The sequence below is a fragment of the Anser brachyrhynchus genome (assembly GCF_964034855.1).
Source record: "Anser brachyrhynchus genome assembly, chromosome: W".
Classification (NCBI taxonomy): domain Eukaryota; kingdom Metazoa; phylum Chordata; class Aves; order Anseriformes; family Anatidae; genus Anser; species Anser brachyrhynchus.
The window spans coordinates 12,292,217-12,318,147 of NC_137704.1; the positions used below are offsets into that span (position 1 = coordinate 12,292,217).

A 25,931-nucleotide genomic window follows, 5' to 3' on the forward strand; every position below is an offset into this window, starting at 1 on the left:
GAGGATCTCAGTGAGTGAAGTAACATTTTTATTCGCGATTGCAATGGCAAGCATCCTGCAAGCAGGAACACCTAGCAGAAGTGTATCATAACCTTATATCCCCTATTACCCGATGCTTGATTCCTCCTGTTTCCTCATTGGCTGAGTACTACAGGTTCACAACCTACTCAGCACTTGTTACTGTACCATATATGTACAGTTTTATTTGACCAACCTTTAATTTCTCCTTTTCCCCCTTTTTCCTTTTTTTTTTTTTCCTCCTCTTCTTCTCTCGTGATTGAAGAGGCCTGTGATTTTTTGTTTTTGCTGATTCCACAACTGTCTTGTTTTTCTTAGCCATCCTCCTTGTTTTGGGACAGTGGGACCTTCCATTGTCCCTTTATCTGCTTAACATACCCCCCACTGTTATGCCTGCACAATCACTTTTGAATATGCAAGGTTAGTGGAATTTTCCACTGCAAAAGCACAACTTTAATTCTTACAGCTTGAGGTGTCACAGATCCATCGAGCTACAAATAGGCTCAATGGGCTCCCCTGAGCCTCAGTTTATTTTGCATTTTAGCTTTTCCACCTTATTGCCACAATTCCATGAATGCACTTATTTAATTCAAAACAAAAAGTGTAATTTAATGATAAAGTACTTGTGAACTGAGACAAGTAAACAAATTGTTCTCGCACCTGACCTCAGTCATGTCATGCTCACATCCAACTGCTGTCTTACCTCATACCACAGGAGCTGCGTGGCTTGAACAAGTTCCTCCACTCTTTCCCAATACAATGACAAACATTCTTGGCAAGTCATTGCTATAATAAGTCAGAAAGAGCCCCACCCTGTACCAGGCACAATGCAAACTTTATGTTATGGCTATATCTATTAAGCAAAGTTCTACCTCGAATTTTATCCTGCACAAGACAGGATACGTTTCCACTTCCAGAAGTATTTGCTCTGAAGAGACAACCTTAGAAGGCTGGTTGTCAAGCCCTCTTCTAGCTTAGCTAGAATCATTATGGAAATGATTAACAGCAAAGGCTCCAAAATGTAAAGTTTAGCCATCACCCCCCAGGGAGCTTCAGCTACACAAAGGTCAGAGCACAGTTTAAGAACTCTTGTGCCCAAGAACATTCTCTGGAACACGTAAAAGCAACAGAAAGAACATATTCCTGAAACATCAGTATGTCTGAAGATGTTAAACATTTCATTAAGAACCATAACCAATTCTATTTAGTCTTTTCTCTCCCTTCCTATGTACTTTATTCCTGCACATAACTGACTTTTTCAGATAAGTAAAAATAAAATACGGGGACAGTATTATTTGATTCTAATTAGGTACACCCTGAAAAGATCTATTAAACACTCCCTGAAGACAAAAATGTAACATTAGCATTGAGTTATCCCAGGATGTCAACAGCCTGCAATTATTCTTCAAGGCCAAGCAAAGTTCTCTCTCAACCTGCATGTTTTATAGAATAGAATAGTTCAGCTGGAAAGGACCTAACAAAGATCACCAAATCCAACTTTCTGACCTCTACAGGGCTAACCAAAAGTGAAAGCATATTCTTGAGGGCATTGTCCAAATGCTTCTTAAAAACCGACAGGCATGGGGCATCATCCATCTCGCTGGGAAGCCTATTCCATTGTTCAGCCACCCCCCACAGTAAAGAAACTTTTCCTAATGTCCAGTCCAAACCTCCCCTGGCACAGCTGCGTGCCATTCCCATGCGTCATATCATTAGTTACCAGGGAAAAGAGACCAGCATCTCCCTCTCCATTTCCCCTCCCCAGGAAGTTGTAGAGAACAATGACGTTGCCTCTTAGCATTCTCTTCTCCCGACTAGACAACCCAAGTGTCCTCAGTCTCTCTCATAAGACACGCCTTCCAACACTTTTACCGGCTTTGCTGCCCTCCACCGGACACTTTCAAAGACTGTAACATCCTTTTTATATTGTAGAGACCAGAACTGTACACAATATTCAAGGTGAGGCTGCACTAATGCTAAATATGGCAGGAGAATCACCTCTTCTCACCAGCTGGCTATGTTATGTTTAATGCATCCCAAAATGTGGTTTGCCCTCTTCGCTGCTAGGGCACACTGCCAACTCATGTTTAGCCTACTGTCAACCAGCACCCCCAGATCCCCTTCTGCTGAGCTGCTCTCTAGCCACTTGGCTCCCTCCCAGGCTGCACTCATGCCCAGCATTACTCCATCCCAGGTTCAGAACCCTGGATTTACCTTTATTGAACCTCATGCCACTGATGATTGTCCAGTGCTCCAATCTATCTAGATCCCTCTACAAGGTCTCCCATCCCTCAAGGGAGTCAACAGCACCTCCCAGTTTAGTATCATCAGCAAACTTGCTGTGGATGCATTCAGCTCCTACATCCAGATCATTGATAAAAAATATTGAACAGAACTGTCCCTAGAATTGATCCCTGGTGAACACCACTAGTGACCAGCTGCCAGTTAGATGCAGCCCCACCTACTACAACCCTTTGAGCTCTACCATCCAGCCAGTTCATCACACAGCATAGCATGAACCTGTTTATCTCACAGGTGGATAATTCATCTAAAAAGATACTAAAAAATCAAGATAGATTACATCTGCTGCCTTCCCTTCATCCACTAAGCAGGTGACCTTATCATAGGAGATCAAATTACTGAGGCAGGACTTTCCCTTTATGAACCCACAATATATTACAACATCATATAGTAGAATCATAGAATCATAGAATATCCCAAGTTGGAAGGGACCCATAAGGATAACTTATAAGTTATAAGTTATAACTTATAACTTATAAGTTGGAAGGGACCCATAAGTCCAACTCCTGGCACCGCACAGGTCTGCCCAAAAGTTTAGACCACATGACTAAGTGCACAGTCCAATCTCTTTTTAAATTCAGACAGGCTTGGTGCAGTGACTACTTCACTGGGGAGCCTGTTCCAGTGTGCAACCACCCTCTCGGTGAAGAACCTCTTCCTGATGTCCAGCCTAAACTTCCCCCGCCTCAGCTTAACACCGTTCCCGCGGGTCCTGTCACTGGTATTTACAGTGAATAGGTCACCTGCCTCTCCACTCCCCTTCGCGAGCAAGTTGTAGACTGCGATGAGGTCCCCCCTCAGTCTCCTCTTCTCCAGGCTGAACAGGCCCAGTGACCTCAGCCGCTCCTCATATGTCTTCCCCTCTAGGCCCTTCACCATCTTCGTTGCCCTCCTCTGGACACTCTCCAACAGTTTCACGTCCTTTTTGTACTGTGGTGCCCAGAACTGCACACAGTACTCGAGGTGAGGCCACACCAGCGCAGAGTAGAACAGGACAATCACTTCCCTCGACCGACTTGCAATGCCGTACTTGATGCATCCCAGGATACGGTTGGCCTTCCTGGCTGCCAGGGCACACTGCTGGCTCATATTCAACTTGCTATCAACCACAACCCCCAGATCCCTCTCTTTGGGGCTGCTCTCCAGCGTCTCGTCGCCCAGCCTGTACGTATAGACAGGGTTGCCCTGTCCCAGGTGCAGGACCCCGCACTTGCTTTTGTTAAACTTCATGTGGGTTGGTGATTGCCCTGCTCTCCAATCTGTCCAGATCTCTCTGCAACGCCTTTCCACCCTCATCAGAGTCCACAACTCCTCCAAGTTTAATATCATCAGCAACTTTGCTCAAAACACCTTCTAGTCCTACATCCAAATCATTTATAAAAACATTGAAGAGGACTGGCCCTAAAATGGAGCCTTGGGGGACCCCACTAGTGACCGTCCACCAGCCTGATGCGGCCCCATTTACCACAACCCTTGGAGCCCTGCCCGTCAGCCAAGTGCTCACCCATCGTATGATGGTTTTGTTTAGCTGTATGCTGGACATTTTGTCCAGTAGGATCCTATGGGAAACTATGTCAAAAGCCTTGCTGAAGTCCAAAAAGATCACATCAGCTGGTTTCCCTTGATCTACTAGATGGGTGATCTTATCATAAAAGGAAATCTAATTTGTTAGGCAGGACCTACCCCTCATGAACCCATGTTGGCTGGGACCAATGACTGCATTGTCCCCCAGGTGCGCTTCAATAACTTCAAGAATCATCCTCTCCATAATTTTACCAGGCACTGACGTGAGACTGACAGGCCTGTAATTGCTAGGGTCTTCTTTCTTACCCTTCTTGAAAATTGGGACAACATTTGCTAGCTTCCAATCTACTGGGACCTCTCCAGATTCCCAAGATTGTTGAAAAATAATTGAGAGAGGTCCCGCAATAACATCAGCCAGCTCTTTAAGCACCCTGGGATGTATCCCATCCGGACCCATGGACTTGTATGGATCCAGGTGGAGCAGCAAATCCCGCACACGTTCAGGGTCGGTAGGGAGTTTGTCATTCCCACTGTCATAGTCCTCCAGCTCAGTGTACCCTGGGTCCCGAAGCCCATCATCAGTGTTGAAGACAAAGGTGAAGGCGATGTTTAACGTCTCTGCTTTGCCTATGTCATTGTCTGTCAGGAGACCCTCCCCATCTAGTAGTGGACCTATGTTTTCTTTGGTTCTCCTTTTTCTGTTCACATATCTAAAAAAACATTTTTAATTGTCTCTCACAGACATGGCCAGCTTCAACTCTAGTTGGGCTTTGACCCCACGAATTTTCTCCCTACAAACACAAACAGGATCCAGTAATTCCAGAAATTCATTTTATTTCTTCAGTTTAGGAGATTAGAGTGGTAGTTTCACTTTGCTAGGCAGCTGAACTCCACCACAACCGCTCTCACTCCCTCTCCTCAGAAGAGGAGGGAAGGAAGGAAAAAAAACCAAAACAAGTCATGGATTGAGATAAGGATAACTTAAATTAAATGAAAAATAATTATTAAGGTAAAGTTATTAATGTAAAAATCATTTAAATAAAGGGAAAAGGAAAGTGGGGGGGGGGGGGGTAAGAAAATGCCATGTGGAAGCAGACTTACTCTCTACTTCCCATCGAGTGATGCTTGGCTATGTACCTGAAGCAGGGCCTCTATACACATAGCCGTTGTTCAGGACAAACGTTTTCATAATGAGATCCTGCCTGCCCCTTCCCTTTTTCCGCCTTTTGTTGCTGAATGTGACATCATATCGTATTGAATATCCTTTTGGTCAGTTTAGGTCAGCTGACCTGGTGATGTCCCCTCCCCACCTCTTACCCCCCCCCCCCCAGCCTGCTGGCTCTTGGGGTGGCGGTTGGAGCTAGTCCTGATGCTCTGCCGGTATTGCTCAGCAATATACAAAACACTGGTGTGATGCCAATGCTGTTCTAGCTGCAAGTGCAGAGCATGGTACTGTATGGGCTGTTGCAGGGAAAGTTAATTATACCCTAGCCCGACCCAGTACAATTACGAAGTGACTTAAACTCATCATTATGTGCTCCCACGTGCCGTAAACAATGGAAAGATCACTAATTAAATCTAAAATGCTGAATTATACACAGATTTTTTATTGAAGCCAGTTTTCTAATTCCACAAGAGGAAGATGCTTTTCTGCAGAAAAGCAATACCCTTTATGATTTAGTATTTATGACTATTTCTCCCCCCACACACACATACTTCTGACAAGAAGCCACATCAAAAAGTTTTGTGGTTTTTTTTTTTAAATGTATTTTTAATTGTATACCAAAGTTCATTAGAGATGGGGTTTTGACTGCATACAAGTTACTCAAAAGTTGTGTCTAGGCAGAGATTCATCAGCAATCTGACTTATTTCAAAGCATAAGTTTATTCAATCAGGCCACAAAAATAATATTGTATACAAACAGTAACTAAGAAGAGCTGCAGGTTCAAGGAGTTTTCAATTACAAGTTTTGAGAACTCATCAGGAAATAAATTCAAATAAAAGTCACAATATAAAATAGCAGCTCCATGTAGCTTTTTTGAGTTTTAACTTTATTCAAAGTGACACTTGGTTCAGTTTGCCTCGTTCTTTGAAGCTTCATCAAAGTTTTCAACAAGATCTAGAAAAATAAACATTGATATCAAAGTTTGATCTGCTTCTGCTTTGCCAAACATATTTTTTTCTCAAGTTCTACTTCATATCAAGCACTTACAACGTTAAAAAAAGTCATCTTATAAAATACAGATCAAATAACGTTTAAGAGCTCCAGGGTTCATTCTTCTTGTCGAGAACTTTTAGAATTATGCATTATAATGAACCACCTACTATCATTTAACTTTACTATACCCACAACTAAGCCAAGTGATACTAAAAAGGCAGTTTCTTCCCAGCCTTCTTATTGAAGATTAAATAATTAACTTAGCCATAGTTATTACTCTTACACAGGACAAATGCTACCTCAAACCAATGGTTCACCTAGTCTCACACTGTGTCTGAAAACAGATACGTAACCCGTTCATAGAAATTCTGTAACAGCAAGTGAATAGTCAATACTCCTTCTGTCGTTGGCCTAACCTTATGCTACACATGTTCTCTCTCAGAAAATCACTTCCTTATCCTCCATTTCATGTTTGTTCTTACCTGGAACTTCATCATCTTCACCAGTATCAAGTGGTGCTTTCTCATCCACAGCTGCAAGAGCAAGTAGTTCCAAAGCATTATTCAAGCTCACCATAGGCATCTTGATTACAAAGTTGTTTTTCTTTGTGTTTTTTTTTTTTTGAAAACATTATCTAAGAGTCTGAGTTAAGCTGCAATGCTCTAAACAATTCCCCTGCTAAATAAACACAACTAGCCTAGGAAGCTCACATTCCCTTTGTTACTGATCATGCTCAAACAGCCCAACGCTGGAAATGGGAAGATGCATGCTAGAAACAGTTTGCTAGTTACTATCCTGTATCTAGAGCCACTGAGTGCCTTGTAGCTGAAAATGATTACCACACAAGAGCCAAGACCAATTTATCTTAAAAGCATCTTGGTTTACTGACTACTCAGAGGTTCTCAAAGCTTACTTATTTTACAACATCAAGTTATAAGGAAAAGAGATGAGTCCTTATGATCCTTGGGCTTCAAGAAAAATTAAGGTGTAATTTTGAAGCTGCAGGCAGACAGCTATGACTAAAGGCTCTTAAAGATAATCTTGTTCCCTGGAAAAGTCAGAGGAATATGAAACTAGATGCACAATTTTACACTTAATCAATTGAGGTAACCACGTGTTTTGGTCCACATCTCTGCAAACTCAGTCACTATTCCCATTTACTGGAGATACTGGGACTTAATCACGTCCAATGTAGCAGGCCAATTAGTATCTGTGAAACCGTAGCACTCTAATGCTAGGAATACTTAACTCAGGTCCCTGGGTGCCTGTGCCACTACTACTACTGCTATTCTTAGCTGTACTACCTAGGTTAAGCTGTCCCACATTTTCAATCATCTCAGTCTATTCTAATTAATCCTTCTCAGTTTTCAAGGAAAACACGAGGAGAGATGGGTTTATACCAGACCTCTGAAATCACTGTAACCTGATTCCTAGAGAACTAGGACAGATCAATGCAGAAACTTTGGTCTGAAAGGGCTTGTGATGAGGTCATCACTAACTCTTTTTGTTTTTAACAGCAGAAAGCTGTTACCATGTTATTTCCTCCTAAGCTGTCTGCATTTTTCTCTCACCCCTAGAACCAGACTAAGTTTCCTTTAGCACCTACAAATACAGTCATCTCAGATACTTCACTCTTTTGATGTCAGGCTTCCAAATCTAGCAGACAATACTGAAAGGAAAGTTTTGTGCAACTACTTTGACATCCACCCAAAGTAGAAAAAAATAGCCATTTACCAAGTCGTACAAAAGGAAGCATTTTAAACAAGCTTCCCTAATATTAAAATTGCACAATTTAGCTTATCCAGAACATACCCATTTTGTTATGAGAAGAAAGATCTTGGTTATGAGAAGAGAGATCTTAGTGGATCATTTTTAACCCTTCAAGTTTTCTTTCTTTCAAGCCCTGCTACTACCACACAGAAGCTACAGAGATGACATTAGGAAGGAGGGACCTGAGCTGCATTGGGAAAGAAGCAGTTTACCACCTCCTGAGAACTACTTCTAGTGTTTTTTTTTTCCGTAGGAAGTTAACAGGAGGGAAGTAACATCAACTTTAGGAATGGAAAAAGAGGCTGTCTTAGCTGACAACAAAGCACAGAAAAAAAGAAATGTAACAATCAAGTTCATTACTACCAGAAACTGGACACCTTGATAAGCTTCTTCATTTTCTGTGTTTTGGAAGTCCATTCCTTCCAAGGTATGGAACAAAGTATTTGAGAAGAGGAAGTAGGAAGACCCTACCTGCAGGACATGAGGAACATTCCCAGTGTCTACAAGCCTGTCTTTTTCCTCCCAATTCTCAACCTATAGCAGTACCACCTTTTCCAAACACCACATACTTAAGTTTCTCCTCTACTTTTCCCACACAATTCTAGGGAGAAACTGAATGTTTGTTCTTTTACTAATTTAAGGATAGAATAGAAGTTGGCATATCCAGCTTAATGCTCATACCAGTCCTGTTCTCTACACTGTCCTACACACATACAGAAATTATAACATTTTCAGATGAAAACTGTGTAATTCCCTCTTAGCTATCAAAAAGCCCACACAAGAAATACCTTCATCATACCTGTGAGGATGCAAAGCATTACCAAGATGCCTGTCCTCAAGTCACTCATGTTTCCATTCAAAGTGGAAAAACAAACATATTCAAAACATATCTTTTAAGAATTTAACTCTTCCAGAGTTAAATACGGTAGCCACATCAAGAAGTAAGCTACCATGAAATCAACTCCAGCAACAACTTTCTAGACCTAGAACAACTGCAAGATATACTGAGAAACAGGTGCATCTGCTTTATTCAGTTATATGCTTTGTTGGATTTGAGCTATAAATAAGATCTGAGTTCCATTTCTTTATAATCACGTTAAAATACGTTTGCAGAAAGTAGGAGTGCATTGAATTTCACTGCAGCTATACAAGTAAGCCTATGAATGCACTTCATGCTGTCAGCAGACAAGTTTCAACTTACATTGCTTGGGTAGGGCTTCTGCCAATCTCCTCAGGCTGGAGAGACTGTCAGCTCCAAGCTGATTTAAGATACTAGGAAGCATTTCTGTCAGCTGCTTTGTCTCAGCATGGCCAGTAATAGTGAAAGTGTTAGCAGCCAGAGATGCCTGAACTTTAGGGTTATTGAAGTGAATGACTGTTCCTTGGTTGGTAAACATATTTACCTGAAAGAAAAAAAAAAAATCCAATACACTTCAAGCAGTTTAGCATGATTTTTCAATTTAACAGGAAACTAGCTGAAGCTCCTAGAGCTCAATAAAGACTTACTAATATACTTAAACAGACCAGATTAAGATGTTAATTACCAGAAAATTAATATTGATACATTTTATATTTCTATATAGAAAAGCATTTTTTCCCCTTTGAAGCAGTTACCTCTTCAATACCAGAAATATTGTTAACTCCCAGTTTCTTCAAAGAAAACTGAAGTTTCTTGTCATCTCCTGTAGCTGTTCTGTGGACCACCTTCTTCTTTCTGCGGGCAGTACCCTTTGCAGAAAGTAAAATAAAATTAGTATTGTCCTGGTTCCAGTTAGGACAGAGTTAAGTAGCTCATAGTAGCTGGGAGGGTGCTATGTTTTGGATTAGGATGAGAAGAGCGCTGATAACATGCTGATGTTTTAATTGTTGCAGAGCAGTGTTTACACCAGGCCAAGGACTTTTCGGCTTCTCGCTCTGTCCTGCCAGCGAGCAGGCTGGGGGTGCAGCAGGAGCTGGGAGGGGACAGACCCAGGACAGCTGACCCAAACTGGCCAAAGGGGTATTCCATACCATCTGACGTCATGCTAAACAATATATAGGGGTGGCTGGCCGGGGTGGGGGGGCCGGCTGCTCGGGGATAGGCTGGGCATCGGTCAGCGGGTGGTGAGCAATTGCATTGTGCATCACTTGTTTTCTTACACATTATTATTATTAATACTATTATCATTATCACTATTATTATTATTATTGTTATTATTATATTCCTTATATTCCTTATATTATTATATTCCTGTCTTAATAAACTGTCTTTATCTCAACTCACCGGCTTCACTTTCCCGTTTCTCTCCCCCATCCCAGAGAGGGAGGGGGGAGGGTGAGCGAACGGCTGTGTGGTGTTTAGCTGCCAGCCGGGTTAAACCACAACAAGTATTTAGGTAGTTCTTCACAAACTCCAATCCTCAGAGTCACATAACTTCTCTGCAGTCATCCACAAATCAACTTAATATACAAAGTCCCGTTTCTGTGTTATGGCGCACACCACTCCACCCTTCCAACCACACTGCAGCAGTCTTTCCCTTCCTATAAGGCAAGCTTTGCATGCTCCTGAGAAGCGTGTAGCTTTTAGAAAGTAATACACTAGAGAAGGTTCATTCCACAATTTCTCATGGGAATTCTGCAGCATCGTACTTAAAAAAGAAAAATTGCAAGTTTACCCTCAACTGTTATCACAGGCATAAAACCGAAGACTGAGCACAGCCTTCTGTAAATTCTAAGACCTATGACCAACCTTCTATGATGTGATCCTGTCTTATATAATCTGTGCCATGTTCTCCCTTCTCCTCTATATCCGTTCGGAGAATGTGCTAAAATCTGTGTTCGTTTTTGTTTGTTTTCTTTTTTAATTTGCTGTGTTGTAAAGCACTGGCCTTGAGTATAATCTGGTATTCAGGCCCTGCATTGTTATCATTTTGGTCTCCTGGAAATTATCTTTTTGGGAATATTCAAAATTACACTGTCTTCCTTTCCTGATCTGGAAGTCAGTTTATGAATAATATCAGGAATGGTACCTCCTCCTTCTTTCCCCATGGACTACTTGCAGCAGCTTTTGAGTACTTTGAATACCCATGGGTAACCAACATACTCCTATTGCTAGGTCTGCACAATGTGTTTCTCTTTCTCCCTAAGGTTAAGCAATTAGTTAAGAATACCACCCAGGAATCTGCCCCAAGACAGTGTGGTTGTGGGTGGCAAGGTATGTGGGAGGATATGGGCAGGTACCTGTCACAGTTGTCTCCTCCGATGGTTTTGAACTTCACCCCTGAACAAGTGCAGAATCCTAAAAAACTGATAGAATGTTTGGAAGACGTATGCCCTGACCTTCACAGTGCTGGAGAATTCCAGCTTGCTGCACTGCAGGAGACCTGCATGGATGAACAGGGAGCTCCTGGTGAAGCTCAGACAGAAGAAGGAAGTTTACAGCATGTGGAAAAAGGGACAGGCCACTTGGGAGGAATATAGGGACACTGTCAGCGTATGCAGAGATGCGACAAGGAAGGCTAAGGCCCATTTGGAATTAAATCTAGCAAGGGATGTCAAGGACAACAAGAAGGGCTTCTTTAAATACATCAGTAGAAAAAGGAAGACTGGGGAAAATGTTGGCCTGCTGCTGAATGGGGCGGGTGCCCTGGTGACAAAGGATATAGAGAAGGCAGAGTTGCTGAATGGCTTTTTTGCGTCAGTCTTTACTGCTAAGATAAGCCCTCAGGAATCTCAGACTCTGGAGACAAGAGAGGAAGTCCAGAGAAAGGAGGATTTCCCTCGGTCGAAGAGGATCATCTAAGCAAACTTGACATCCGCAAATCCACAGGCCCCAATGGAACGCACCCATGGGTGCTGAGGGAGCTGGCCAATGTTATTGCTAGGCCACTCTCCATCATCTTTGAAAGGTCATGGAGAACAGGGGAGGTGCCTGAGGACTGGAAGAGAGTCAATATCACGCCAGTCTTCAAAAAGGGCAAGAAGGAGGACCCAGGCAACTACAGGCCAGTCAGCCTCACGTCCATCCCTGGAAAGGCGATGCTCATCCTGGAGATCATCTCCAAGCATGTGGAGGATAAGGTGATCAGGAGTAGTCAGCATGGAGTCACCAAGGGGAAATCATGCTTAACCAATTTGATAGCTTTCTATGATGAGATGACTAGCTGGGTAGATGAGGGGAGAGAAGTGGATGTGGTCTACCTTGACTTCAGCAAGGCTTTTGACACTGTCTCCCATAACATCCTCATAGACAAGCTCAGGAAGTGTGGGATGGATGAGTGGACAGTGAGGTGGATGGATAATTGGCTGGATGGCAGAGCTCAGAGGGTTGTGCTCAGTGGTGCTGAGTCTAGTTGGAGGCCTGTAGCTAGCGGTGTCCCCCAGGGGTCAGTACTGGGTCCAGTCTTGTTCAACTTATTCAACAACGACATGGATGATGGAACGGGAGTGCACCCTCAGCAAGTTTGCTGACAACACAAAGGTCGGAAGAGTGGCTGATACTCCAGAGGGCTGTGCTGCCATTCAGAGGGACCTTGACAGGCTGGAGGGTTGGGCCGAGAGGAACCTCATGAAGTTCAACAAGGGCAAGTGCAGGGTCCTGCACCTAGGGAGGAATAACCCCAAGCACTAGTACAGGCTGAGGGCTGACCTGCTGGAGAGCAGCTCTGCAGAGGAGCCTGGGAGTCCTGGTGGACAGCAGGCTGACCACGAGTCAGCAATGCGCCCTTGTGGCCCAGAAGGCCAACGGTATCCCGGGGTGCATTAGGAAGAGTGTTGCCAGTAGGTCAAGGGAGGTGATCCTGTCCCTCTACTCAGCCCTGGTGAGGCCTCACCTAGAGTATTGTGTCCAGTTCTGGGCTCCCCAGTACAAGAGGGACGTGGAACTACTGAAGCGAGTCCAGAAGAGGGCTACGAAGATGGTTAGGGGACTGGAGCACCTGTTGTACGAGGACAGGCTGAGAGCTGGGCCTGTTTATCCTGGAAAAGAGAAGACTGAGGGGAGACCTCATCAATGTGTATAAATATCTGAGAGGAGGGTGTCAAGAGGGTGGAGGCAGTCTCTTTTCAGTTGTGCCCAGCGACAGGACGAGAGGTGACAGGCACAAACTGAATCACAGGAAGTTCTGGCTGAATATGAGAGGGCACTTCTTTACTGTGAGGGTGAAAGAGCACTGGAACAGGTTGCCCAGAGAGGTTGTGGAGTCTCCTTCTTTGGAGATATTCAAAATCCACCTGGATGCCATCCTGTGCAACGTGCTCTAGGTGATCCTGCTCGGCAGGGGGGTTGGACTAGATGGTCTTCAGAGGTCCCTTCCAACCTCATCCGTTCTGTGATTCTGTGATTTTTTCTGACGGATGAAAAGCTCGATGTGAGTTGGCAGTGCGTGCTTGCAGCCCAGAAGGCCAACTGCATCCTGGGCTGCATTAAAAGAGGAGTGGCCAGCAGGTCGAGGGAGGCGATTGTCCCCTTCTACTCAGCCCTTGTGAGGCCCCACTTGGAGTACTGCGTCCAAGTCTGGAGCTCCCAGCACAAGAAGGATGTGGAGCTGTTAGAGCAGATCCAGAGGAGGGCCACAAAGATGATCAAGGGGCTGGAGCACCTCTCCTACAAAGAAAGGCTGAGAGAGCTGGGGCTGTTCAGCCTACAAAAGAGAAGGCTCTGGGGTGACCTCACTGCAACCTTTCAGTACTTCAAGGGGACTTATAAAAAAGATGGAGAGTGACTCTTTGTTCAATCAGATAATGACAGGACAAGGGGGAATGGTTTTAAACTAAAAGAGGGGAGATTTAGATTAGAGGCTAGGAGGAAGTTCTTCGCTCAGAGGGTGGTGAGGCACTGGAACAGGTTGCACAGAGAGGTTGTGGATGCCCCATCCCTCGAGGTGTTCAAGACCAGGTTAGATGAGGCCCTGAGCAACCTGATCTAGTGGATGGTGTCCCTGCCTATGGCAGGGTGGTTGGAACTAGATGATCTTTGTGGTCCTTTCCAACTCAGGCCATTCTATGATTCTATGATCTTTAGAGGTCCCTTCCAACCTCGGCTATTCTGTGATTCTGTGATTGTACTATGTGATCCTGTTTTATGTGGTTCATGCAATAGAATAGAATAGTTCAGTTGGAAGAGACGTCCAAAGATCATCTAGTCCAACTGCCTGACCACTTCAGGGCTAACCAAAATTTAAAGCATATTAAGAGACAGGTACACCCTTTGCTGGGTTAAAAACTGTATGGACAGATGGGCCCAGAGAGCAGTAGTGAATGGAGTGAACAATTAGTGAAGAATACCACCCAGGATTCTACCCCGAGGCAGCATGGTGGTGGGTGGCAAGGTGGGCGGGAGGATATGGGCAGGTACCTGTCACAGTTGTCTCCTCCGATGGTTTTGAACTTCACCCCTGAACAAGTGCGAAATCCTAAAAAAATGACAGAATGATTGAAAGATGTATGCCCTGACCCTCACAATGCTGGAGAATTCCAGCTTGCTGCACTGTGCTGGGACCTGGCCTGCACCTATCAAACGGCAGTTAACACTACCCAGCACCCTCAAATGGAGGAGGAGGTCTCTGAATCCGATGACCAGATAACACACACTTTGGCTAACCCAGAGGGCCAACTGTCAATGGTAACATTCGCCCCCATAGTCAAGACAAAACAATGGAAGGGGAAGTGTGAGGGACCATTCAGAGGGACCTTGACAGGCTGGAGGGCTGGGCCGAGAGGAACCTCATGAAGTTCAACAAAGGCAAGTGCAGGGTCCTGCACCTGGGGAGGAATAACCCCATGTACCAGTACAGGCTGGGGGCTCATCTGCTGGAAAGCAGCTCTGCAGAGAAGGACCTGGGAGTCCTGGTGGACAGCAGGTTAACCATGAGCCAACAATGTGCCCTTGTGTCTAAGAATGCCAATGGTATCCTGGGTGCATTCGGAAGAGTGTTGCCAGCAGGTTGAGGGAGGTGATCCTTCCCCTCTACTCAGCCCTGGTGAGGCCTCACCTGGAGTACTATGTCCAGTTCTGGGTTCCCCAGTACAAGAGGGGCATGGAGCTCTTGGAGTGAGTGCAGCGGAGGGCTACGAAAATGACAAGGGGACTGGAGCATCTCTCATACAAGAAGAGGCTGAGAGAGCCGGGCCTGTTTAGCTTAGAGAAGAAAAGACTGAGAGAGGATCTTATCAACACATACAGATATCTGAAGGGAGGGTGTGTCAAGAGGATGGGGCCAGACTCTTTTCTTTTCAGTGGTGCCCAGCAACAGGACAAGAGGCAACAGATACAAACTGAAGCACAGCAAGTTCCATCTGAACATTAGGAAGAACTTCTTTTCTGTGCAGGTGACAGAGCACTGGCACAGGTTGTGGAATCTCTTTCTCTGGAAATATTCAAAACCTGCCTGGATGTTATCCTGTGCAACACACACTAAGTGACCCTGCTTGGTAGGGGGGTTGGACCAACCTCAACCATTCTGTGATTCTGTAATTTGTCTTTAGATCACATGAAGCTAAAACGTGGAAGACTACAACTCAAAAATTTAGTCTTTTGTCTAGAAAGCTTTATGTAGATTCCCTGTTCCCTGACAGTAATGAAAGAAATGGCTTCATTCATGTACCTTGACTACCACACAAATCGAGCAACATAAGGCCTATGTTAAATTTCTCTGGACAAAAAACTTCTCAGTAAGTTTTTACAAATTGTCTTGAATCAAAGGCTATGTAGGAACATGTACCTCCCCCCCCCCCCCACTTTTACCTATACTACATACAGATATCAAGCTTCAGACAATCTGAAGTTAATTTGAAGTGAATAGCTGCTGCTTTTATCTCCGCAAATTTAAGCTTCTGAAGATTACAGGATTTTAGTAAGCAAATTCTACCCTGATCAAGCTGAGACATGCTGTTCACACCCCTCTACCTCTGTACTGAACAATGTGGATACAGCAGACCACAGATTCATTTGCCAGTCTTCTAAGAAGGTTTGGAAGAGAAGACATGATGTTTAGCTGTACCAACACCCTATACAAAAATCTCAAATTACACATGAAGTGCAATACCCCTCCACCTAAATATAATATTTAGCTTGTAAGATCTGCAGCCTTGCAATGTCACGAAAATTTTTCAGCAGAGAACGTGCAGCCTTTTCACACAAGGAGAAATTACTCTTCCCCCTTAGCTGATTACTTTGGGTGTGGAGGAGGCAATCTCCATTTATACGGTGACTTTGTCACGAAGAATTCTAGTAATCATTTCCAGTTATAAAACCAACAAACAAAAAACCATCAAGCTCAGACATTCAAAGTATTGCATACGGGCTGCTGCAAGTAAAGTTAACATCCCAGCCAGACCCAGTATAAGTATTTCACAGGCCAATTTCAAAGCTGAATGGCAGCATCACCAGCATATTATAAGCATCACTTAATGTCTCTAGAAGACCTATATTGAGCACAGAGTTGTAAGAGCTGCAATCTGAATGCATACTCTTACATGATCAATGACAGAAACGTGTTAGAATACATGTCAGTAACATACACATAATCAACAATATAATAGTTTTCTGGTTAACTAGTAACCCATTTAAAGAACATGCAAAATCATCAAGCTAGTTAAAAACTAGTTTTCCTCTGATTTAAGGCTAAGTCTCCAGCTGAAGACAAAAACTTCCACACAGAAATGAAAGCTACTGGAGACTGTCAGTAATAGTTCTGTTGAATAGTTCGTATTCCAAAATAACACATGTATATTTCCTCAAATATATAAACCAATATTAACGAGTCCTTGCTAAAAAACTCAAACCGTAACTTAAACATTTGCTAGCATACACATGTTCAAAGTCTTTCCTTTTTTTTTTTCCCCGATTATAAGTGTATCCAAATGTCATGATAAAATAAGAGGGTCTTCCAAGCGCATTATACTTCCTAATTCTACAATAATAAGAGCATGACAAGTACAGAAATTTCAGCTGTCCTAAAAGGCAAGAAAACTGCCATGGTCAACTTAAGGATGTACGACTTGAATTTGGAACATAACCCTCTAAAATTTATTATGAGAGCTATACCTGAGCTCACTTGCTCTAAGGTCTACTTCAAACCTTAAGTGCCTTCTAACTGCCCATACAAGAACATATGCTTCTAATCAGCTATAACATAGCAAATCCGAACAGAAAAAGCTGGAAGTTCATCTCCTACATTCTGCTTCCGTTGAACTGACTAGAGATCACTGCAGCAGGGCAGCTTCCCCTACAGTCAAGCCAAACTGAGAGCCCTCAGGACTGCTCCCCACCCAAGCTTTCAGGACCTCGTGTCCCAGGCCCTGCATGTGGGCAGAGACGTACAGTCTCACGGGCCAGGAGACAGGAAGGGGAAGCAATTCCTACCTTGCCACCAATGCGCACTTGAGCCTGGAGCTTGGCAAGCTTTTCTTGATTCATGATTGTTTCTTTCATCTGCAGAAGCAACAAGAAAGCCTATGAAACAAGCCAGGAAGCACCCAACAGCACAAGCCACAGCAACCCAGCGGTGGAGCAAGTATGCGTCAGTCTATGCAGCCACACACTCCCCAGCAGGAAGACGCCCCAACCCCGCCATGGCGGGACGGAGAAAATAGTCTGCTCGCGCGCAGCACCTCAGCCCATAACCGTCTTTCCTTTACTATTCCCCTCCCCCCCAGCCACCGCCGCCATCCCCAGACACGTAACGAACCCTCCCAACCACCCCCACGGTCTCCCTTGTACCTTCCTGGGGCAAGCACAGCGCTACCGAAACGGGAAAAAACACGAAAACCGCAAACAGGAACAAGGGGCCAAGTACAGCCGCGGCAGATAGCCAGATGGCGGCCGGAAGGGAGGTACGCCGTGTCGCACAGCGCATGTGCAGTCACCTCCTCCTCTGCGGCGGTGGGCAGAGCTGTCACCGTCACCGCGGGAGAAGTTAGGGGTTGCTCAGGTGGTGCCGTCCCTGTAGCAAATGCTTGCGGAGATCTTTAGACTCCTGCATGCCGCAGCTCAAAAAGAAAATTGATTTGTACGGTCGAGTGAGGGTGTGAGGCTAAGCCCCCGGCCCCTGGAATGGGATCGATTCTTCCCTGCGTCCGGCTCAATGAGTGGTCCCTAGCACATGGCTGTACTTCTCAGCCCCTTTCTGGCTTTCAGCACCTGTCGTTTCCTTTTGTAACTTGTCACCCTGTCTTAGATTGTTTTTCTGCCGTCAGCAGAAATCCTTCATGATTCTTGGAGTATTTATTTTTTACTTAAAAAAAAACACATTTAGATGTAGTACTTTTGTCTTGTTTATGTTCCTGTGTCCATGTTTTTTCTTCTTTCGACCCTGCCTCCCCCCCCTTTTTTTTTCTTTCAGTGATCCATCTGGGGCAATGCTGCACTAAACAGCTGCTGCAATGTGGCCTTCCAGGCACAAAGCCAGTCCTTCATCACCAAAATCAAACCACGTAGACTTTTTTTCAAGGCTGTGTGTAACCACAGCCTATATGGTGATTCATTTCCTTTTACAATTCTTCCATCCTAGTTCTTTTGCTTTGACTCTGCATCCTCTTTTATGTTATCAATCACCTGTAAGGAATGCTCCAGCAATTCGTGCCACTAGGGGATTTGAAGGGTTAACATTGAGGCCTGGGTTTAGGTGAGAAGAGAACAAAGGGATTTCTTCAGAGAAAAACTGCTGACTCTGCACGGACGTGCAGTAACTTCTGACAGCCGGCCAAGAGACCACTAGATAAGGAGGAAGAATATGAGCCTCCCTGTCCGAGCGGCCCCCGAGAGACTAACAGAGACTGATAAGCAGGCGCACCTGGGAGGACTTTGGATTCGGGAAACCAATTATAATAACCCTGCCTCTTCTAGAAGTAGTAATGAATATGTATTAGCCTAGGAGCATAAAAACCAGCCGCCTTACGTAACAGGTGTGCGTCCTGGTGGAGCAGAGACTCCCGGCGCACCCAGCGCTGTTTGCTTGCCTCTATTCATTTAATAAATTGTAAACTTTGATTGTAATCCTATTTGGGACTCAGTCATTTATAACAATTGGGGGCTCGTCCGGGATGGTCTTGGTTCCTGAATTCTGACTTGATCTAGGAGGGGCGCCCCCACCATTTGGTGGCTCCTGTTCGAGTCAGGTCGGGGCTAATGCCATCTTGAACCTGAATAAGGGCAAGCAAAGATTTAGATTTTTTTATGAGCTCCCTTTGCCGGCTGCAGCACTATATTTTGCCCGTAATTCTGCGCGCGAAGATCTGAACGAAGACGACGGAGTCGTAAGTATTTAAGGCGTATACCGTTCGGTTGGGTGGGATTCGGTTGCCTGTGTGTGTGAGAGAGTGTGATTGAGACGGAACGTAGTTCCGAAGCGATTGTGGAGGTCTTCTAACCGCGGTTCCAATCTCCCGCGAGGGACTTGGCCGATGAAGGACCGAAGCGATTCCTATAGGATTCGTGGGTGGGTGATAGGTCCTAAACCCCCTGCAAGACACTCTCACTAAGGCAACCAAGGGCTGTAGGAAGTGCCACAGTAAAATTCCTAGATGGGTCAGACAAAATTGAAGACCCGGGACCAGAGAAAAGGGAGCAAATTACCAGACATACCACCAGAAAGTCCATTAGGGATAATGATTAGAAATTGGAACGATAGGGGCCCCAGAAAAGGAAAAAAGTAAATTAAAAATGGTCCAGTATTGTATGATAGAATGGCCAAAGTAGCCTTTAAGACCACATGTCTTTTGGCCCGTTTTCAGATCCTTTGAAGACTGGGTTTGCCAGGCCTTAAATATACATGTTAATTCAAAGGAACCTTTTTAGCCAGGAGGAAAGTGATTATGCAGGATTATGGATCAGGACCTCACGTCCTTTTCCAGCCTCAATATTTACACTAAAAACAGATGAGAAGTTTGAAGAAGAAGAAAAAAAAAAAAAAAGGAAAAAAAAGATGATGAATAGGAGTCATTGGATAACCTACCACCTCTATATCCTAACAATCCACCCCCGGTGGTGCATCTTGTAATCCTATTTAGTTCTTAAATGTTTTGACTGTGTCAAGGAGGAAGGTGGGAGCATTATCTAAGTAACAGTTTAGAAGTTTGGGTATGTTCGCGGTGGTGTTCGGTCAGTTTCCCAAGTATGGGGGGAGGGGGGCTGACTGATTATCAAAGCCGTAGAATGGAGAGTCACTTCTTTGGTGGTTCGGGCCTGAGCCCTGGGAATTTGGTAAGAAGGGGGAGAGCGAATTTATTTAGGCCTCAATACCTTTTAAACCCCCATCTCGACGGATACACAGGAGTGATTCCTTGTTTCGTGTGGGCTTACTAACAAAGTGCATGAGAAAAATTAGCATTCGGCTTGAAATTCGGTCTTGTTGAAATGTAAATTTTGTGGAAAAGGTGTTATTGTTTGTCTAGAAGACCGAAGGCTGAGTGCTTCAGGTGTTTTTCCGAAGACCTGCGGATTTATGATTGGAATGGGGCTCATTAATAATCTGAAATAGTAAAGTTTGTATGTGGAAAGAAGAGTTTAATCCCAGAGAACTGGGACATTTGGGAAGAAGATTGGGAAAAGATAGTAAAAACCTGCAATAAAAAGGTTTGCGTGGAAATTGAAACAAGGGACAGTAACTAATATAAATAAATAAAAGGGAATGGGAAATCAAGGAAATGGGTAAAATCCAAAAAAAGACGTCCTAAAAAAAAAAAAAAAAAAGAGCCTCCTTGGGTGCATATTGGCACATTGGAAGGATATTGTTAGAAATGGGGGCACAGAAAGCAAGAGGACTTTCACTAAGTATTGCAATCAATGGTGGCCACTATATAAACTAAATGGCCACTTTATGGATCAATCGACTATAACAGTGTCTTGCAATTAATGTTGTTTTTGAGGAGAGAAGGAAAATAGGATGAAATGTTGTATACTGAGTTGTTTCAGCATCTTGGAGGGAAAAGGTTTGGAATTAAGTTGGCCCCTGACTGAGCCTTTGGTGTTGGCATTAGAAAAGTACAGGCTGGAGAAAGATAAAGGAAGTGTTAAAAGGGTTGTTGAAGGTGTTAAAGGTTGTGTGGCGTGTAGTATTTAACAGAGCTGTTTGAAGTTGAATGAGCAGGGAAAGAGGATGTAGGAATGTTAATAGTTCCGTCTCAACCCGAGGCTGAGATCTCTAAATCGCGGGTGTGAGCCCTCTGGGGCAGAGGGACCGTGATGGGTCCGAGAGAGTTGTCGTGGAAACAGAAAAGCAGCTAACTCTTAACACAACCTGAGTTCCTGTGTGAGCTAAGATTGCCAATGGGACCGCTCAGGGAACTTTCAACGATTGCATTCCCCTGACCGACCCCCTCACTGAGACCCTAATCACCCCGGAAATTATGTAAATACTAAAATCTGGTTAAATCGGCTATTGGGAATTGAGAATCTGTTCCAACAAGGTCCAAAAGAAACCCCTATGGAATTTATGGAATTTTTGGACCAACTTTGAAATGCAATGAGAAAAAAAAAATGGACCTGGCTTAAAAAACAAAACAAAACAAAACAAAAAAAAACAAACAGAGGCAACTGGCTAGCCTCTTTCCAGGGCAATCAGCCCCTGATATCAGAAATTGTCTTAGGCTGCAGGACAAACTTACAACAGTCAGGAATGATGGGGACCTGGGGCATCTACCCTAGCAGGTCCACCAGTTGAAATAAAGCTAGGAAACGAAGACAGAGGCTTGAATTTTTTGTTGGTTATGGGAGCTTCTTTCTCTGTATTAATTAGTCAGTAAATGTAATAGGAGCAACATATTCAGTGTTAAATAGTTTAAAAGGACATTAGGAACTAAGACAACTACAATAATTGGAGCCACAGGGAAAGAGGAGGAATGGTCATTCTTACAACCCCTTGATTTGTGTTTTGGGGGTAAGGAACTAACCCATGAATTTTTGTATGTACCAGAATGCCCGATTCCACTCTTGGGATGGGATCTATTAGCCAAATTAGATGCAACAATAACCTTTGAGGATGGAGAATTAATAATGAAGGTACCTGAGTCCAAAGTAGGACAAATCCTAATGATCAAAGATAAACCCTTTGTTAATATTCCAAGAGAAGTAGAAAATGCAGTTATACCAGCAGTATGGGAAACAGATGTACCAGGGAAGTCGAAACTGGCACAACCGGTAAAGGTGGAATTAAAGGAAGGAGCCAAACCTGTTTGAATCAAACAATATCCACTTAAGATAGAAGCTAGGCACGGGAATGGTGAAAATTATTGACAAATTTCTCAAATATCAGATTCTGGAAGAATGTAAATCAGAATACAATGCTCCAATTTTTCCAGTAAAGAAGCCGAATGGCGAGTATAGATTTGTACAAGATCTTAGAGCAATAAATGAAATAACAAAGGATATTCACCCGGTAGTAGCTAATCCTTACACATTGTTAACATCTGTGAAAGGGAAATATAAATGGTTTACCGTGATAGATTTAAAGGATGCCTTCTTTTGCATACCTCTTGATAAAGATAGTAGAAAATTATTTGCCTTCAAATGGGAAAACGTATTGAAGTTTTTGGACCACATATGGTAACAACCGTTTTGGAACAAAGGGGGGGGGGCACTGGTTATCACCCAGCTGGATGATGAAATATCAGGCAATCCTAACTGAACAAGATGACATAACCTTGAAAACGACTAACCTGTTATATCCAGCAGTATTTCTAGGAACCGTTCCAGAAGAAGGACCGTTGGAACACAATTGTGTGGAAATAATCGAACATACGCCAGCCACAAAGATTTGAAGGATGTACCCCTTGAAAGGTATTCAGTGGGAATACCACACTCCGTGGCACCCACAAAGCTCAGGGAAAGTAGAAAGGATGAATCAAACAATAAAACAACAATTGGCTAAGTTAATGATCGAGACACAGCTGCCCTGAACGAAATGCTTACCATTGGCACTTTTAAACATAAGAACTAAACCACACAGTGAGACTGGATTATCATCATATGAAATGTTATATGGTATGCCTTATTCTCAAGGGATGCCCCTAGGGAACAATGTAGTTGAGGATCATAGTATCCAGAAATACATAATTACCATTGGAAGAAGATTACAGGAGCTAAGAGAAATTGGGATGATGACTCAGACACCACCTTTAGGATTTGCTATTCATAAAATACAACCAGGAGACAAGGTCTTAATAAAAACCTGGAGAGAAGAATCATTGAACCCCCGATGGGAGGGACCGTACCTTGTTTTACTTACTACTGAAACAGCTGTGAGAACAGCAGAAAGGGGTTGGACCCACGCATCCAGAATAAAAGGACCAATAACTACCGAAGCCTGGAGGGTTGAGTCCACTCCTGGGGAACTGAAACTGAGACTAAAGAGGAACTGATATCCCAGCAATGAGGTTCTGCGTGAATTAAGGGCACTGGATAAAGAGGACAAGGCTGAAGGGAGGAAAGGGAGAAGGCAAGACCGGGGTAGGACCCTCCACTGCGGCGTGTATGGTCTACCGAGGGAGGCGACCCCTATGGGTATTGACCACCGAGTGAGAGTGCCTCGACCGGACTTCTCCCGCGCTAAGATCAGGTTGTCCTGAGAAAAATAACATGAGAACCTTTTGAACCCATAATAAAATTGTGATTAGTTTTTCCAGGAGCTGGATCACCCCGAAGGGCTGAATGGTAACACAAGCTCTGAAAGCGGGCCCAACCCCATGATTGAAGGCGCTTCCCACACTCTCAAGATTGGACGGCGAAAAAGGATAAGAAATGCTATACTTCCTGGTATTGTTTTTACAGGGGCAATTGGGCCATGGGCAGGAATGGAGGAATAACTTTTTCACTTTGGGGGAGGAAGTGGCCAAGGCCTTTAACCTTAGTAACTGCTGGATTTGTGGAGGACCGGGGGGAACTGAAAGTTGGCCCTGGGTAGCAGGCCCGGTCGAACCCAAGTGGTGGGTCAGTAACTTGAGCGAAGTTCATAATGGGACGCAATTTTGGAAAGAGGAAGGAGGTCCATGGCAGTTGCACTCGTCAACTCGGGGTGTATACTGCTTGAACAGAACAGGAACAGTGGCAGTGGGAAAAAGCATTTGCAATTGGACTCTGTCCCCCGGATATGATTGTACCGATCCTGGATGTAGTCCTGTAAGCTGTACAGCACGTAGTGGGAAATGGAACGCCACACATGTTCAGCTGAGAAACGGGACTTGGCTGAAATGCTCATATTGAGAATTTTTTGGATCCGGATGTGAAACTGTGGCAAGAGCACAAGCGGGGGGACAATTCGATGGTCAAATCTTGAGCTGTCAGCGTGATACCACCACTAAGGAATAGCATGTGGTGCGGGTCTATCGTTGGAAATGGCAGGATGAGAATGGGAGGCGAGTGTTCTTTAAACATTTCTGGTCAGCTTATAATATGACAGGCCGCCAAAGAGAACTGAATTGTGACTGTAAGTGGAAACCCAATGTGGGAGCTTGGAAGCGCGCATATACGAGTACAAACGGGGCAGACATTGTAACAGGACCACTCGGTAACAAGGACACTCTGTATTATCACGCCCCAAAGGGTAAAGATGGATGGGATGGTCATTTTCCAAACGGGACGTGGGCCCTAAAGGGACATTATTGGGTGTGTGGCAAACATGCTTACAAGAGGCTACCCGGAAACTGGTTGGGAATATGCTATGTGGGGTACATAAGACCCTTGTTCTTTTTATTGTCACAAACACAAGGAAATCATTTAGGAATAAGATTATATGATGACCTGAACAGAGTAAAACGATCTATTGATACTTCCTTATCCGGGGATAGTGCCCCAAAATGGGGAAAGGATGAATGGCCTCCTGAAAGAATCATACAGCATTATGGGCCAGCTACCTGGAACCCGAATGAGTTGGTATCAGGAGCCCGAGAACCTATTTATAATTTGAACTGAATAATTAGGTCGCAAGCTATCCTCGAAGTTGTAACCAATCAAACAGCGACGACCTTGGATCTTCTGGCTGATCAATCCACTCAGATGAGGAATGCTATCTTTCAACGTAGAATGGTCTTAGACTATTTACTAGCAGAAGAAGGGGGAGTGTGTGGAAAAATGAACGATTCTAATTGTTGTTTACAAATTGATGATAATGGAAAAGTGGTTAAACAGATAACAAAGGAAATTAGGAAGTTAGCCCACGTCCCAGTACAAACCTGGAAGGGTATGGATTGGGATTTCTTTTCGTGGTTGCCCGGTGGACCATGGGTTAAAAGGATGTTATTTTTATTTTTATGTGGTGTAATGACATTATTGTTTATACCTTGTATGATACCTTGCTTTACGTTGTTGGTACTGCGAATAATAAATAGCACCCAATTTGTGATGACTTCGGGAGAGAAAAGGTGATGTGTCGATAATGATGCTTAAGAAATGGGCACCCCGAGAACTGACTGATGAAATCCAATTGTTACTAACAAAGGTTGAAGAAGAGACACGAATTGATGATATTAAAAAGAAGGGGAGGAATTGTAAGGAATGGTCCAGCAATTCGTGCCACTAAGGGGTGTGAAGGGTTAACATTGAGGCCTGGGTTTAGGTGAGAAGCGAACAAAGGGATTTCTTCAGAGAAAAACTGCTGACTCTGCACGGACGTGCAGTAACTTCTGACATCGGGCCAAGAGACCACTAGATAAGGAGGAAGAATATGAGCCTCCCTGTCCGAGCGGCCCCCGAGAGACTAACAGAGACTGATAAGCAGGCGCACCTGGGAGGACTTTGGATTCGGGAAACCAATTATAATAACCCTGCCTCTTCTAGAAGTAGTAATGAATATGTATTAGCCTAGGAGCATAAAAACCAGCCGCCTTACGTAACAGGTGTGCGTCCTGGTGGAGCAGAGACTCCCGGCGCACCCAGCGCTGTTTGCTTGCCTCTATTCGTTTAATAAATTGTAAACTTTGATTGTAAACCTATTTGGGACTCAGTCATTTATAACACACCCATATGCAACTGTTCTCTTCTTGTTGAACACGCTGTTTGCACTCTCTTTGGTTCTCAGAACTTTTCTTCTGTAGTGATGTTTTGCATCACTGAGGTCTGAACATGCTCTTTTTCTATACCATCTGAATATATATATGAATATTTTTCTGTATTATCTGAATCCTGTTCTGAGAATTAAGTGCACACCTCCAAGGCTCTAACTCAAGCAGTTGCTGCTACATTTGAAC

General features: G+C 44.0%; 3 protein-coding genes and 1 long non-coding RNA gene across 5 annotated transcripts in view; 1 reads left to right on the top strand and 3 right to left on the bottom strand.

The window, feature by feature from the left end:
- LOC308184985 (uncharacterized protein) overlaps nucleotides 1–25,931 on the bottom strand; it is a gene marked incomplete at its 5' end in the record, with an annotated part of 185,793 nt that overhangs the window by 96,038 nt on the left and 63,824 nt on the right. The gene's annotated exons all lie outside the window — the stretch shown is intronic.
- LOC308184722 (uncharacterized protein) overlaps nucleotides 1–25,931 on the bottom strand; it is a 362,730-nt gene that overhangs the window by 90,956 nt on the left and 245,843 nt on the right. The gene's annotated exons all lie outside the window — the stretch shown is intronic.
- On the bottom strand, nucleotides 5,594–17,623 carry LOC308184798 (transcription factor BTF3-like). Of its 2 annotated transcripts, none has more exons than XM_080572370.1 (6): nucleotides 17,477–17,623; nucleotides 17,116–17,184; nucleotides 9,387–9,500; nucleotides 8,974–9,175; nucleotides 6,485–6,535; nucleotides 5,594–5,963 (listed from the first exon to the last, which is right to left on the bottom strand). In XM_080572370.1, exons 1-6 carry the CDS (start codon nucleotides 17,606–17,608, stop codon nucleotides 5,917–5,919), a joined length of 615 nt encoding a protein of 204 aa, XP_080428496.1. In that variant the 5' UTR covers nucleotides 17,609–17,623; the 3' UTR covers nucleotides 5,594–5,916. The 2 variants fall into 2 exon arrangements, with proteins under 2 accessions (XP_080428496.1, XP_080428497.1); XM_080572371.1 differs by having other exon boundaries at nucleotides 17,473–17,606.
- LOC308184898 lies at nucleotides 17,777–25,672 on the top strand. The gene is made up of 2 exons (XR_013943017.1): nucleotides 17,777–19,007; nucleotides 22,420–25,672. It is a non-coding gene; the product is annotated as an uncharacterized lncRNA (long non-coding RNA).